We start from the raw sequence: 16,875 nt of genomic DNA, 5'->3' as shown, positions 1-16,875 counted from the left end.
TACCAAAAGAATTACTTGGCCAGAAAGTGAGCAAGCATTAATTAAAGCTCCAATTGTCACATGATCAGGATCTAAGGGGTGTGGTTCAGCCCTCATCTCAGATAGTATATCAAATGCCCGATCAAGAGCTCCAGCACGACCACATGTTGTGATAAGAGCATTGAATATGACACGATCAGGCTTCATTTTCTGAGACAACAAAGAGGACTAAAACAGCTAAAAGAACTTCTTGTCCTCATTAACTTAGATCATTTTGTAAAACATTATTGCATTACCTTTGATCTCATGATTCCATAGACACCAAATGCCTTGGCCACTTGTCCAGCTCTTGCACATCCATCAATCAAGGCACCATATGTGTAAATGCTAGGCTCTATTCCAGCATTAACCATTTCATGAAAAACCTGCAATGTATTAAATCCAAGCATCGCTGTTCAGATATGACAAAAAAAATGTACTTCTATGGCTGTAACAAATCTTTTGAAACGGATTGGCTCACAATATTTATTTATTTTGTGCAATTAAGAAAAACAATGTTGCAACAACAAATGGAATAACAGAAAGTGTAAAGATAGAAATGGTGCCCATACTCGGATTGCAAAAAATTACTGATAAAAACTGTAAAGCAAATATTTCAGATAAAAACAGGCTACAGGAAACTTCTAGTGAAGATCTAAAGCCAGTCATCTCTTAATCACCAAATCATACATTTCCTGATGTTACTAGAATTTAATCAATGTAAAACTGTTACTGGAACTACAAGCAACCCTATAGTTAGAATAAAATGCTGGAACAAGATGGTATGTTTATGTGAGAGATGATTGTAACCAATCATCTTAACAATAGTTTCAAGAGTGAGTTGGAAATTTGTTATAAGGACAAATTCTTCCCTGAATAAATGAACTACTGTCACTTATAGTAATGCTTTTGAATCCTCACTGTAATGTCCCAGATTATTAAGTATGAACCTTTATCTACATTTTCAGGAAGGGGCAGCAAATTAAACCAATTTATTCTCACTATAATGATCCCTCAACATAAAAAAATCAGATCCATGAATAAGATGTTATCATTTGCTTTGAAACTTCAAGATTATTGAAACTGCAGCGTAGAGCTAGAGATTAAAACCCAGACTTGAGATGAACTCTTTAAGCTAAAATGAGTTTTATATAAAATGTTGGCTTACAGATTTATGATGGGAAACACAACATTTCCATTGAATTAAACTTCTGAAAATAGTTCTTAAATCTGCAGAAAAATATACTCCAAACGATATGCATAGAAAGTGCCAAACACCTCCGAACTACCCCAAAAACACACTGGAAACTCTCCAAAACCCCACCAAAAGAATCTTAAACACATATGACAGTAAATAAAAAGAAAAAACAGTAATACCACGTCCTCAATGCCCTTACAAACTTCTGCAACACTCAACACATGAAAAAACAATTGAAAACTCTCCTACAAGACAAAACTAGAGAACTGCTGAAATTGTTGAATCCTTGAGCACAATGGTAATCTCTAAATGAGATTATACTATGGTATTCCTTGAATCCCGTCCTTAGAAAAGCTGGTAATCCTCTGACTCTTGTCCTTAGATCACTTGAAAACTTTCAAACATCCCATTCTATAGTTTCCTTCTCCACTAGTTTATCTGCCACAAAAGAACTACAAGCCGAAGCTCAAACCGAATAGCCAAATTCTGAATGTCCTCCAAATGCCCAAATTTCTTAATATATTTAATTCAAATTGGATGCCCAAATCCCACCATTTGAAATGAAGAAAACTTTAATGAAAAGGAAATGTTTGTTTTAGGCAAGTTTCATTACAAAGCCACTAGTTGCCAAAATTACCCAAGGATGCTAAGGAAGCTTCTAAAAACCCACGCCCACCGAATGAGGATATTAATTTAATATCTATTTGTTTGAGGAATATGGATTTGCATTAAAAAAAAAAATTATTAAGTTAATATTATTTTTCCCAAATTGTCCTATTGCCCCAACTTACTATTTCTAGATAGTGGGAACTTGCTTTTTTAGTAAGTTTCCATTTTTCATAAAAGGGGACATGACAAGTCCTTTCCCAAAATTGCTTGTCCTCAAACAATTGTAATGATGATGCTCCGAGATCCTAATGCCCAAATGATTTGTCATGAAAAACTGCATACCAAACCTTGACTTAGCATCTGTAAAATGTTGCATCTTCTTTTCAAGCATCCTAAAATTCCTTGATCCTAATGCCAAAATGATTTGTCATGAAAAACTGCATACCAAACCTTGACTTAGCATCTGTAAAATGTTGCATCTTCTTTTCAAGCATCCTAAAATTCCTTGAAAAGTTTACCTATGCTCTATAATACTGTGAAGATGATATTAAATATGCAACATCTTACTCCATATTACATGTGGCTTTGTAGCATTCCTTGCATCTTTTTCAATCAATAACCCCCTCTTTTCAACTTCTTTCCATATTTTTATGTGTAAGGTCACTAAAAAAACTAGACAAGATGCTCTTGCAATCTTTCTTAAAATTATAAATCTGTTATTACAGCATATAGAAAGGTTTAAATAAAAAATAAAACCTTCATTAAAGTAAATACCAAACCTCGAAACAATCACCTCTTTTTCCTTGAAGTTGAGGAGATACTCCCAACAGGAAACAACACAAACTGCTTTGAACTTGGTCACAACTTGAAGGATGCTTGATGCGTATTTAGGAATAGATTTGGAACAGTAATGGCACATATAAGAGACAGAAAAATGATATCATCAAATAGCATCTCATGCTCCACCAAACTCTACAAATTGATTTTGCAACACAAAGGCCCTTCTTACAGTTGACGATGCACTTTCTGAATTATTCCACAAGCACAATCTGATGTCTACATAAAATTTTCAACATGAAAATTGAAAATAATTTTATGACAGGTTCTACCATGTTAGAAAACTTGCTAATGTGCTTGATAGCTTCCACCTTGAAGTACTTCCAAAACAATCTCCCACTGCAAGACAAATAGTGTCATAGATTTCTAGCTAGAAGTGCACTATCATTTGGCAACTTGAAATTGAGACTTTTCAAACATTTGCTGATCTTATGGGTCTGATTCTTGCTGTTATTAGGACTGCTATAACAGCCTCTAGTTCTACAATCAATACCACAGCCTCCCTCCTCGATTGGGAGAAAGTCTGTTATAATAAGAGATCTGGTGGTCTCAGCATTAGGGAATCCCGCTCACTAAATCTTTCCCTTATGGTACATCTTTTGAATAAATATCTTTCACTCACCTTAACATTGTTGAGATACATAAAATGAAAATGCATAACCGAAGAACCAAACATTACCTCAAACTACGAGTAGACATTTTCAGCCTCTTGGATTAGACTATAGGATCCAAAATTCAGAAGAAGAGTAATAATACAAAAGAAAAATTCATTCCATCGTACTCTATATACCCCAAAGATAAACAACCTTTTCGGTTGGAAGATGATGAACTCCCATGAATCCTTTGGCACAAACTTGACATTCTTCACATTTCTATTTAAAATGTTGGTGGCCAAAACATAATCAAAAAATTAAACCATGATGGAAATACCATGTCCTCTATGGAAGGAACAAAAATACCAAGAAGCATTCATTCTAAAAAAGTCATCTCTTGTCATCTTTTGTAATCCCCTTTTTTTGTGGCTCTTCACTCCCATAAAACCAAACCCAATAGATCCTCCATTCCATGTAATCTACCTTCCTCACGTGTCTAACATGAACCAAAGGAAATCTGAATTCTTTCAAAGAAAAACTGAGTTTTAAGGTTTTCATCATACCTTGTGAATCCCTCTTTTGAAATGTTGATCTTCATTTTATCAAATTTCTTAAAATCCACCCTTTGCATCAAGAACCAAATACTGTTCTTTCTTGGAACTCCATACTGAAAAGAAAAAGCAAATGAAAAATATGGAGTGTTTATCACATGATATGAGATGATTACCTTAGCATTACCCTTCCATACTTCTTGTGTTGCCATCTCTTGATTTACCTTAAATTGGTAAGTTAAGCTATGAGGCATGAACTTTATGTGTTCTTTGCAAATCACATTCAATAGTTAGCTTGATACCAACTCAAAATATGAGGCAACATTGGTGTGTTCACTATCAATAGCATGTTGCAATCTATATGAATTTTAGAGGTAATACAATATGAATTTTGACCATACCATCAATACCTTATATGCAAAGGGTATCAATCTATATGAAAGTTGGTACTCTCCCAAGATGACAAACTTCTCCACAAAGTGTGGAGTGCTCCTAGAATGTCAAACCCGCACACGGAAAGTACCATTCTACTCATCTTGGCTCCAAGAACTTACTACTCCTATCAAAATTTCTTTTCAAGAACGCTCGCCAAGAAAGTTGGACTTCCTAAGAATGTGTTGTGCATGTCGCACACACACCCCTGTCCCGGACGAGAGACCCCGTTTTTTAGTTTGCCCGAAGTAGAAAGTGCGATGGGAAGCCAAAATCAACAAAGCATTGAATTAAACCATGACATTGACCAACACAGGGGGGTTTATCATTTGATATCACTTCTACGTAAATACTGAGAAAAATCCCAAAAGAAGCATGACGTGATTGCTCTCAAACGCCTTCACAATGCCGATGAAGGCACGGTAATGAAATTTTGAGTTTTTTTTGAGGTATCGATAATTTTGTGTTCTCCCCAACTCTAAAATCGCTAGTGAAACCCGATGAAAATGTCAAGGGTCGAGCATGTGAGGGAATAGCAAGGAAAGTTTAGGCATTTGCTGTAAAATGCAAACATTATCTTGCTATCCAAAAGCCAGAACTCCCCTTGCCTTGTGAATCCCAAAGTAAGGTTCGAATCACACAAACACCTTCAAATCACCAAGCAAAAACCCCGATGAGAGCAAATAAGAATCGCGCAGAGTCCCCAATAAACCCGACGTCGCAGTTGTTTGAAATCGCACGAAAGGGGCGAGTCAAAGGTAAGTTGGGCGTTTAGAACAGAAACAAACTTCGCCCAGTCAACTTTATGTTGAGTGAAGGAGTCACAAGGGCAAAGAAAATAGCACACTCCTATCATGAAACCCAAAATCAACCCCGAGTTTCACACAAAATCGCACAAATCAGTCAAAAGGTCTGAAGTTTGCAAAGCAAAGGCAAGGCATTTTTTTTAAAAAGCAAGTCGCGCATCCTCTCCTGAATGGTCGATTTTTGTTTTAAAAGAGTCAAGTAAAAGGAGCGAACTTTGTAATTAAGTGAAAATGTGTCGAAGGAAACAAATCGCATGTTTTAGTCAAATTGGCCGAACTTTTTAAGTTATGCGTTCAAACTTGGCAAAAAAATAAAATTGCACAATACATGCAAAATACCCGATTTTCATGTCACAAGTGAAAGGGCATCTAAAAGGAAAAATCGCCCAAAATATCTCCAAAGGCGTGAGTTTCATTGAAAGGGAAATGGCGTTTTAAACTTAAATGCTAAAGTTTGCTAAAAATAGACAAAAAGACCAAAGTTTACAACTTGAAAGAAGGCGTTTAAGTGTAAAGCCAAAAATCGCCTAAAAAGGTTAAATAAGCCGAAATTCATATTTTGCAAGAAAGCGTTTAAACCATGAAGCAAACATGAAATCGATCATTCCTATGAAGAAGCCCGATGTTGTGTTTTGAAAACTAAAGTGAAAGGGGGCATTTTAACTTAAGGTTTTAAATCTCGCATTTTAACCTTAATACCTTAATTTTACAAAGGGAGGAGTTATATTGTCTTAAAAGCAAACGTCTTCCATTTTCGCCAAAACAAAGCCCGATCTCGCCTAGAGAATTTAATATTTCTTAAATTTATTTCATTTTGCGAGGTGATTAATTTAAGTCGAAAATGGTTGTTTCCAGATCGACGTCAACCTAAAGCGCAAATTGAAGACTTAATCGCGATCGATGCTGGGAAGTGAAAATGCAGAAGCGCAAGATCAAAACGACAATCCCAAGCGCTGCCAATGAAGAACGTTCCGCGGAGCATAAAATGAAGCACGGGGAAGCACGCCATCACCTAGTGACAAGTTGGAGCTAGCAAGACTGAAGACAAAGAACACTCAGGATGCTACAAAATATGCATTCTCAAAAATACACAGCTAGAATTAATTCCAGAAAGTCAGTTTGCAAAACTGAATTGTTTAATGTAAAGGACTGTCTGCGGGCCCCACCTAATGTATTTAAAATGAAGGGACACAAGTCAGTTATTTCCAACTACCAGATTGACCTGAATTAATACCAAACAGTGGTCGGTAGCTGGAAAAGTGGTTGGGAGGATAACTGAGGATTCACTAGGCATGGGTTAAAGCTGCCAAGTTTCTAGAAGGCAAATCGGGGCCCTTGGATGCAGGCAATCATGGCCCTTCATTTAAAATGTAAACTGTAATGTCCCCATCCTAGTCAGGGACTTGGGATTGAGGAGTTAGCCTATTTTTGGACCCTTGTAGGCTAACAGGGTATGGATAAAGGGGTCAGTAATGCAGTATCTTGAGGAGTGGTCTGTCTATTTGTTCTAGTTCAGTGTTGAGTTCAGTTCTGGTCTTCGTTTCATCAGTTTCTGACACTTAATGAGGATTTCCTATTTTTTAGGGAAAAATTGCTAAAAATAGACATGGCCCTATTTTCATTGGCATGGTGAACTGTGGCCCTAGCTTCTAACAGATTTAGTTTCCAAGCAATAATGAGAGAGATGTGAATTTTTAAGTGGTTCCACAGGCAATTAATATTCTAATGAAATATTAATATAAAATCATAAAGTGCATCACTTAAATTTATTTAAGTGAAAATTTATTATCTCCTAAGCTAGGCGTTGCTTTTAGGGTTAAGTTGGGAACCCTAAAAGCAAGTTATTATTTTTTAATCCCTAATTGCCGAAAATCGCACCTTTTGGGTATTTAGGCAGCCAAGATGGAAATTAAACCTCATTCTTGATATTGAGCATTTGACATTTTTCTTCTGAGCACTTGGCTATGGCAGCTAGGGTTTGGACCTGTTTTTGAGAGCGTGCATTCTTCAGAATTCAGTAGCTTTGAGATTGTGAAAGATCAATCGAATTGTTGCAGCTTGGTTGGCTTCATTCAGAAGTCAAATTGAATTGAATTAGGGTAGATTTGGTTTCTTAGAAGGCAGATTTGTTGTAGGGTTTTCCTATTTACTGTTTTGTTGTTGATTCTTCTGTGGTTTGGAGGCTTCTTTTCCCAAACACACAGCTTGCTCATTTATTGGCACCATATTCCACTTTTTGGGTGTCTTAGTATTTAAATAAGAGCAGATCTTAATTGTTCCAGTATAAAAATCAGAACTTTGTAAGTTGCTGATTTATTCTTTCTTTTCAATAAATTGGCTAAGGACCTACGGGTATGCTTCTAAATTCTCCAATTCATTGTTTCAGTTGATTAAATTCATGTATTATTCAATATGTGTTGCAAATTAAAGAAACCCTCTTCTACAACTTCTGTCTATTTCTGAAACACCATCTTAATAATTAAAAATTACAAAGAAGATCTACAAATTACAGCAGGTTGAAGAGTTGAACCAGCAAGGGTTCATCACATAAACTCTATTAAAGGAAGGAGCTTTCTCTTGTAAAGGGTTAGAAAAAGTTAGATTTTTAGACTCTCAGAGGTTAGAATTAGTTAGATTTCTAGAAGTTAGAATAGTTAGATGCAGTTTGCACATTAGGAGTAGAGTAGAACTACTACAGAAATTGTTGTAATAGCAACTAAAATCAATATATGAACATTGATTTGGTATTTGTTATTTTGGTTTTATTATGTTTGCATGGTTTCCTTCCAACTGGTTAGAAGTAGAGTTCAATGATTTCAATGGAAAAATGTGGGGGGTATTTGATGCATTTCAGGTTCATACCATTTGGGACCTGTTGATTGTAGGTCACCGTGCATGGTTAGTTTGAACCCAAAATTGTGCTTAGTTCAACTGTAGGTATTCGTTTTAGGTTGTGCCAAAATTGGGTGGCTAGATGAGTATCTCCGATCTGAAAATCCTTCATCCCCTGGGAGATTGCACCGTTCTTGTCAAGTTGTGAGGGTGTCCCTGGCGAAACAAGAATTGGTTATGGAAATCTGTCTACCCACAGCACTAGTCATTCCTATCATTGCACTTAGGATCCCTAAACCCTTCTCTTTTGCTTTTATTTTTCACAGTTTGAGAATTGCAGCAGACCAGCTTGTTGTAAACGTAAGGCCCCTTGTGTTACCAGAAAAACACATCAAACTGCTAAGTTATCCTGCAGTCATGACCTGACATTTGGAACCTTGAGGTCGTCCCCTTTGATCAACTAAAACAGCATTAGGGATTTCCTTATTTCAAGAGAGGATAAGATACTCAGAAACATTCTATTATGCGTTGACCGGAGAGAGTTGGTTATCTGACTTTAGCCACGTCAACAGAATGTCGGAATGGATCCAGAAAGAGGACATTACACTAGTCCATGCAACTCATCAATCCTAGGAAAAAAATATCTACTTTTGATAGTATTTTTGTCCACTACTTTGTAGTTAATGAACATCCTCATTGTATGATTCTTTTTCTTCACAAGAACCAAAAATGATGCAAATGGGCTCGAATTGGGTATCATGTGGCCCATATCCAATAATGCTTTTATAGCTTTTTCTACTTCTTTGTATGGGGTTATCATGACCAGCTTAGAGCCTAGCTCCAACTTGATGGTGTTCGAATCCCCAATCCAGTGGCAAGCTTGGAGACGTATCACTTAACACAATACTAGACATATCTGAATTGGCATAAATGCCAACATCATGAATTAACCCAAAGATAAAGCAGTAGGTGTGACTTTCATCACAAAGAAACTTGCTACCCATGCAACTTGTCCTATATGGAAGGTCCACTACATACTTTTAGTAGTGATTTCCTAGGCTGACCTTTCAAGAATGCCTCTAAGCACCATGTCTTTCCCTTGAGATTTGAATTTTAGCTTGATCAAGTAATAATTTGTGAAAATCTTCAAGGGAATGTAGCCATTGTATTCCTAGGACTGTATGTCCTAGCCTAGGATTTTATGACCTACAATTTTAGCACCAAGTCTTTCCCTTGAGATTTGAATTTTAGCTCAATCAAGTAATAATTTGTGAAAATCTTCAAGGGAATGTAGCCATTGTATTCCTAGGATTTCATCACAAAGAAACTTGCTACCCATGCAACTTGTCCTATATGGAAGGTCCACTACATACTTTTAGTAGTGATTTCCTAGGATGACCTTTAAAGAATGCCTCTAAGCACCATGTCTTTCCCTTGAGATTTGAATTTTAGCGATCAAGTAATTATTTGTGAAAATCTTCAAGGGAATGTAGCCATTGTATTCCTACGACTGTATGTGTTTCTCTAGTCCCACAACATATAAATAATAACACCTCACTATCGATAGAGGATCAGTTGAGTTGTTGAATTACTTTGGTGCATGAATCCATTGAATCTTCAAAGGTCTTTAGCCTTTAATCCTTTCTTGACCACTAGACCATCATCAATGAAGCTGTGGATAGCCCCACTATCAATAAGCACCATTATATGTTACATGGCTAACTTGCCACATACCCTAAATAGGTGTTAGATCCCTCTTTCTTGACTTTTTGAAAATGCTTATTATGCTTGGTTTAGCTAATCAATGATATTGCTTTTGTTTCTACTAGGAATGAAAATTCTTAGTGAATGGAAAATGAATGATGAAGTTATTTTGTTATCAATATTTTATGAAAACTGTTAATATTGTTAAGATGTGGCTAACTGATTTTTCATGTAACCAAGTGGATGCACGAATCGCAACACCCCCAGGAGGGAGGGAGAGTATCATCAAGGAGAGGATCGCAAACTTCGGAAAAGAACAATTGCTATTGAAGCCTTGAGACTGGGAAGTAGGATTTATTCTAAGAGCGTCACAACCTTGGTTGGGTAGTGTCTATTGACTCTATTCCATCCTTCTTGTTGATGTCAACTTGTGTTTACCTTGTCGCCTCGTGTGTCTCTTGAGCGGTTAAGTATCTTTGTGTTGACCATGTTTCCTTGTCATTAAGTTTTCATAAATTAACTATGCATATGTATTCATATATATGTACATGCATATGTTTACCTATGACATATATGTATATACATACATACATGTCTATAGATGTCACATATATATCTACATATATATGTATACACATGCATACATACATACATAGATATATGTACTAGCCATACATACATATATATATATATATGTATGTATGGCTAGTACATATATGTATGTATGTATGTATGTATGTGTATACATATATATGACATCTATATATGTGTATATATGTATGTATGTACATATATATATATGTATGTACATACATATATATACATATGTACATGTATATATGTACTTGTATGTATGTATGTATGTATGTATGTACATACATACATACAGGTACATATACATGTACATATGTACATAAATATATACATATATAGATGTCATATATATATGTATACACATACATACATACATATATATGTACATACATATGTACATATCTCAAAGGAAACTAAAACTTAAGAATCCAAAATATACATATATATATATTAAGACATTGAAAGGAAGCTCATACATACATACATACATGTACATATGTATATATATATGTACATATATAGATGTCATAAATATATGTATACACATACATACATATATATATGCATACATATGTACATATGTATGTACATATACATACATACATACATACATGTACATATGATATTGAAGCCATACATATATATGTACTGTTGCCCCCATATTTAGATAACTGAAATTTGAACTTCAAATCGGTCTCAGTGTTGAGTAAAGATCCAATAGGTGTTTATGTGTAAGCAGTGAGCAAGTGGTCCAAGGTCGTTGCCAGTCAAAATATGAAAAATGGATGAATTTTGGAAATTACCAAGAATTGAGGGAAATCATTTGATAGACATGCCCTTAACATCATTCTGTGTCATGTGGCCAATTTTCGCATGAACCCAGTTCATAGTTTGTCATATTTTAAATTTTCAAATTTTGGTGTCTGTCGCCTAGAAATGATTAAAATCTCTCATTTTAGGATTCTTCATGAGGAGTAAATGATGTTGTTGGCTCGTTTCCCTACCATCGACGCGTGTTTCAAATTTCAAGATCTAACCCCCTACCGTTTGGAAGATATGGTCATTTTTCTCAAGCTTGAGCATTAAATTTAATATATTTATATTATTTTTCATATAAATAATTTAATATTTTAGATTACTTTAATATTTTGGTCATTTGAGGGAAAAAGTTGTCTAAAAATGTCATTTTCATTTCTCCTTTATTCTCCTCTGTGGTCGATGGTTTCTGGAGGTCAAGGTCATGGTCTTTGAAAGAAATGGTTAAAGATGCTCCATTTTTGAGCATTTTTAACCCATAATCATAACCTTTGAGAAAAAAATGGTTAGGAATGCTTCTCCGTTTTCGAGCATTCTTAACCCATATTTATAACCTCTCACAAAAAGGTTAGGAATGCTCCAAAATGAAGCATTTCTAACCTTATTTCCTAACCTTATGTGGGCCCGCTTTGTCGAGAAGGTTAGAAATGCTCCGTTCTGGAGCATTCTTAACCTCTTCCATAAGAATTATAAAAAAATGTTTCAAACAACAGGTTATGAACATTCATCAATGCATTAAAGATAAAGTGGTTTCGCCAAATGTTGAAGTTGCAGCTGCTCTAGAGACATGAAAGCAAAATGATGGGAGCCTCAGAAAGGGATTTCATCTCACAGTTGCAATAATGGCAGAACATACATAATGTATTTGTTGAATAGACTTTAGAAACTTTCAAGTGATTGCAGTTGGCAAGTGTAATGAAATCCTCTGCAACCTTTGGCCGCATCATCCCAACCTGTACAAAATGAGAACCTTGAAACAGCAGTATGGACATTCATCGAAGCATTAAAGATTTGAGGGAGTTAATCGGATTATGAAGTTGCAGTTGCTCTCGAGACATACATGCCAACGTGGGAACAAGATTACACCACGAACTGCACTGATAATTATAACTGCAAATAATGGAAGCATAGACATGCCGTGAATTGTAGATACGTATGCAAAATGTGGAAGGCGTAGCAAAGGCAAATGGACCGGCTGACAGAACATTTTAAAGGATTGTGAATTCATAGACAATGCACGTGACTTGTTTGGATTCATTTGCAATGTTGCAGAATATGCCAACATAGACAAAGCACGTTGAGTTGTTTAACAGAATGCCATGAAATATATCCAATGTGGAAAGTTTAGACACGGCATGTGAATTGTTTGACCGAATGCCTTAAAGAAATGTGGGCTCATTTAATGCAATGATCGCAGGATATGCAAAAAATCAGTCACGGTATTCAGCAAAGCATAGAGGATAGAGATTTTGTCAGCCATGGTGTTGCGACCGCTTTGGTAGACTTATATGCATCGTGGAACATAATCACAACGCATTGAACTGTTTGACAAAATGTTTCAAAGAATGTCATCTCACGGCATGGCATGTTTGACAAACTACAGATGTGGAAGCATGGCCAATACCGTGAAGTGTTTGTAGAGCTGCCAAATATGGATGCACAAAGAATGCTACAGAATGTGGAAGTATAGACATGGCAAGCGAACTGGTTGACAAATACCTCAGATCAATGCCATCTCATATAATGCCATGACTGCATGATATACATTGGAAACGATGCAAAGGCTTTCGAAATTTCAAACTAATACAATTAGCAAGTGTAAAGCCCAATTCTGCATCATCCTTTGTGCTCGCGCGAGAATGGGAGACTTAGAACAGGTTATAAACATCCATCAAAGCATATAAATGAGGAGATGTTTGTCAGATTATATTGTTGGAACTGCTCACGATAGACATGCATGCAAGATGCAGAAATCATACACCACACACCTAACTTGTCGAAAGAATGTCTTATAGAGGTGTCAACCCACCGCATGCCTAGAAGAGAAAATCCACTCAGTTTAATGTGCTCTCCGAGCCCGATATGTTGTAGAGTATACATAGAATTGGAGCATAGCTCACACATTTGAGTTCTTTGATAGGCCGCCTCAATGACTTATCATCCCATCAAATGCAATGATTGTAAGATTTGTAAAAAAAACGGATTCAATGAAAAGTTTTAGAAACTTCAAACATATGCAATTGATAAAGGATGCCTCAGGTGGATGTATCAGATGGAACGTGAGTTATTTGTTAGAATGCCTCAAGGGAGAAGAGTATTATGTCAAGGAATGAAATGAGATGATTATAAAGTTTGCACAAAATGAATTGATTAAAAATGTTGTCTTACAACCTCTGTCGGCACTTGCTTTATTGAGGACGTATTTTCCTGGTGCATATAGAAGATAGTTAATTATTGCATCCTACACAAGACATATGAATGTTTGACAATTCCTTCGAGTAGACACCAATTCTTGAACAAATGATTGTAGGAGATGCTCGAATTAAGATGCAATTGATTGCGGTGTATGTGTGGACGTGCTCTCTTGGTGCACGCATATTTTATATGAATATCAGCTGAAATGTTGAAAAAGCTTTAAAAACCTTCATATAAGAAAAATTGGCAAGCGTAAAGCTCATTCTACAACCTATGTCAACATCCTCAAAGCTCGTGCTAAAGTGAAGAATTGGTATCCATCAAAACATGAAAGGATGACTACAAAATTCGAAGAAAGGAGATTCGAAGGATTTCATACAAATGTGCAGATAATGAGTGTAAAGCTATATGATTGTCTAACATTTTCTTGCATGTAGCTACACTCCGCAGTGTAAGCAGAGAGTTGATGATGAAATAGTGTTGTCCTCATTTTTGTTTCCAAAAATGAAGGACCACTACATAAATGTTTTGTGAAAAAATGAAAAAATTTACTCTATGGCACGCTTCTCGAGGCAAAATTTTGACTAATCCTTCGACTGGCTTAATCCTTAGTCCATCCTCGAACTACGTTTCGAATTTCGTCAAATTCTAGGTTTGTTTGCTATGTTTGCTATGTCTTTCCTTCAATTTTGGGTTTTAAAATCCCGACTGCAGGTGGAGAATTTTCTTCAAACTGCAAGTTTTAATGATATCCATTGTTTTGGTCTTTGTAGGGGAATTTTTTGGCTTATTACATGTGCACTTTTATTAAAAGATGTTATTTGCAATTTGTTTTAAATTTCCCTTTCTTGATTTTGTTATTTTTAATTGTTTTTTGGTCTTGTTTAGTTAAAATAGGGATTTTTTGGCTCAATTACAAGTAAACTTGCAGTTTGGTCTAAAAACCCCTACTTTAATGGTGTTTACATGTAATAGGGATTTTAAATCCCCATTACATATGTCCAAGCATTTCTAACTTGTTGTAGGGATTTTATTTCCCTTTTACAAGAAGTAATTAAAACTTGCATTTCTCTCCAAAAAATCCGATTTTATGCATAAAGTGCATTTTTGACTTTTTTTTTTGAACTTGCAATTTGTTCCAAAAAACCCGAATTTGCTTTGTAAGTGAAAAAGTCAAAAATAAAACTTGTTATTTGTCTAAAAAAACCCGATTTTGGCTTTGTAAGTGAAAAAGTGAAAATAAAACTTGTATTTGTCATCTAAAAACCCGATTTTCACATGCAAGGGTAAAATCGAACTTGTTCTTCTCTCCAAAAAACCTGATTTTCAGTTGGAAGCGAATTTGTTGAAGTTTTCAATCGATTTTTGTGGAGATCTTCAACGAAGGAGAGGCTTTTGGTTTCTACCCTATTCTTATGCTTTTGAAACCACTTGTCACGCCATTTGGGGGTTGTATTGACTGGTTTTTCGCACTAAATCAGCAATCACGTTTTTCTTTAATGCCACATTTTGGTTGATCAAACCTCCAACAAGCTGCAATCTCCTAAATCGATTTGACCTCTCTCACCTAGGCGTGGAGTTTGGGAGGAGTTTCGAGCTATTTAATGATGCCATTAAAGATGCATTTGGTGGCCACGTTTTTCTCCACGTGATTCCTTTGGCTGCGTTTTGTAAGGATTTGACACCATTTCTTCTTCTCCTCCTTAGGCGTTTTGCTATAACTCTCTTGGGTGTCTTCTCTCATTGGCATTTTGGCCCTCCAAATTTGGGATTGCTGCCACGTTTTTCAGTTTGGGGCATTTTTGCAAAAACGTGATAAGGGTTTGGCATTGCGGATTGCTTCTATTTATTGGTTTTTCTTCTTCTTTCCAAAGATTGTTGCATTTTTGGAGAAGCATTTTCAGTTTCAAGAAAGGTATGTTCTCTTTCCTTTCTTTCCTTCATTTTATTATTTTCTTGTTTTCTTAGTTTTCTTTCTTAGTTGCATTTTTGGAAATATGTTGTTCTTCCCCCAAAAAACGTTTTTTTGTGAGAGAAATCTTCCCCTTAGTATGCAATCTTCGAATTGCATTGTTCTTCCCGAAATTCCCTCTTTACTTGTATTCAGGATTGTTAATCTCAATTACAAGTTCGCTGGAAATTCTTGTTCTTCCCCTACGTTTAAAGAATTTAACCATTTTTGGTTAAAATTTCAAGTTGAAAAGTGTGAAATACCCCTCCCTTTCAAATTCGGGTTTTAAAAACCGGATTACATCTTGAAGAGTTCTTCCCATTTTCATGAAAATGACATTCCCGGATTTTCCCATTTCTATCCATTCATGTTCCCCATATCCATACTTTCCATCTCCGTCATTTTCCGCAAGTCAAAATCTCATTTTCCATCCATTTCTCCATTTGCAATTTTACAAGTGTACTTGCATTCGGGTTTTAAAACCTCGATTGCATGTATGTTCTTTCCAACTTGTATACTTGCGAAAATTCCCCCAAGATCCGAAATTGGTCAAAGTCAAGATTTTCCCATATATTTCCCCTCTTCCTCTCACAAAATCGTGAAATTCAAGAAATGAAGTTTTTCTCATTTGGAGAAGGAAGAATGATATTTGCAGCTGACTATGATGTTGCCTTAACTCTTTTAAGTCTTCATCACAGCATTCCAGGTTCACAATCAATGTAAGATTTGTCGTCATCTCCAGCTCCAAAGAAGATGAAATACAAATATGACAAATATCAAAACGAGGTTGCACCTTCCCAGGTTTCTTCTCCTTTGGATCGCATCAGAGACACGGAAATAGGGCACGTTGATATGTCAGAATTCGTCAAAAGGGTAGAAGATCCACAGGATAATAACTTGCAGCGGCTGTTGGACAGCCATATTCACCATGCATCATCTTTCCCGGTGGCTGCCCTAGAACCTGAGTTTGTTCTTGCCTGCGCCCATCATTTTGACAAAGAGTCAAGAGTCATCAAAAATGATGATGGCGAAGCTATAATTCGTCTCGATGCAGATATGATCGAGAAGGTCTTCAGAATACCTCCTACACCTGTTTATATGGAAATCTCCAAAGAAAGTGCAATGGAGTATTATGTGAAGAGGGAAAAAGATTGCAAGCGACACATCAATAGGTGGATCCAAGAGCCACGAGCTTCCTTCTCAAGGTGGGCGAAGTTGTACCGCTGCGATTTCAAATGGGAGATTGGAGACACCATCACCCTTCTCAGCAGGATGATGGGCCTTGATCATTCCAATGTCTTTGAGCCATGGATGTACTAGTTCATCATGTTCATACGGCAATCTCATCACATTTCATGGGGAGAAATCATCAGCGATGCCTTGTGCGAACAACTTGCAGCAGTTGCTACCACCATGACCTTCTTTATGAATTCATATTTGGTATATTTGGCAGCATCACTTAGACACTTTCCAGGTCTTTCTACCAAGGGTGATCGCTCGCTTATACCAGTTTGGGAAT

The 16,875-nt window shown here is 36.2% G+C and overlaps 1 protein-coding gene across 5 annotated transcripts in view; it reads right to left on the bottom strand.

The window, feature by feature from the left end:
• LOC131030760 (pentatricopeptide repeat-containing protein MRL1, chloroplastic) overlaps positions 1-16,875 on the bottom strand; it is a 268,461-nt gene that overhangs the window by 201,727 nt on the left and 49,859 nt on the right. For 2 of the 5 annotated variants that reach the window (XM_059221492.1, XM_059221493.1), the window contains exons 9-10: positions 276-404; positions 16-207 (exon numbers count right to left, since the gene is read on the bottom strand). In XM_059221492.1, coding sequence (XP_059077475.1) covers positions 16-207; positions 276-404 — 321 coding nt within the window. The remainder of the gene's footprint in view (positions 1-15; positions 208-275; positions 405-16,875) is intronic. The other 3 variants (XM_057961675.2, XM_057961676.2, XM_057961673.2) reach the window with 2 other exon arrangements.

Source organism: Cryptomeria japonica, chromosome 5, assembly GCF_030272615.1.
Source record: "Cryptomeria japonica chromosome 5, Sugi_1.0, whole genome shotgun sequence".
NCBI lineage: Eukaryota > Viridiplantae > Streptophyta > Pinopsida > Cupressales > Cupressaceae > Cryptomeria > Cryptomeria japonica.
This window is presented reverse-complemented; position numbering and strand designations above follow the sequence as displayed.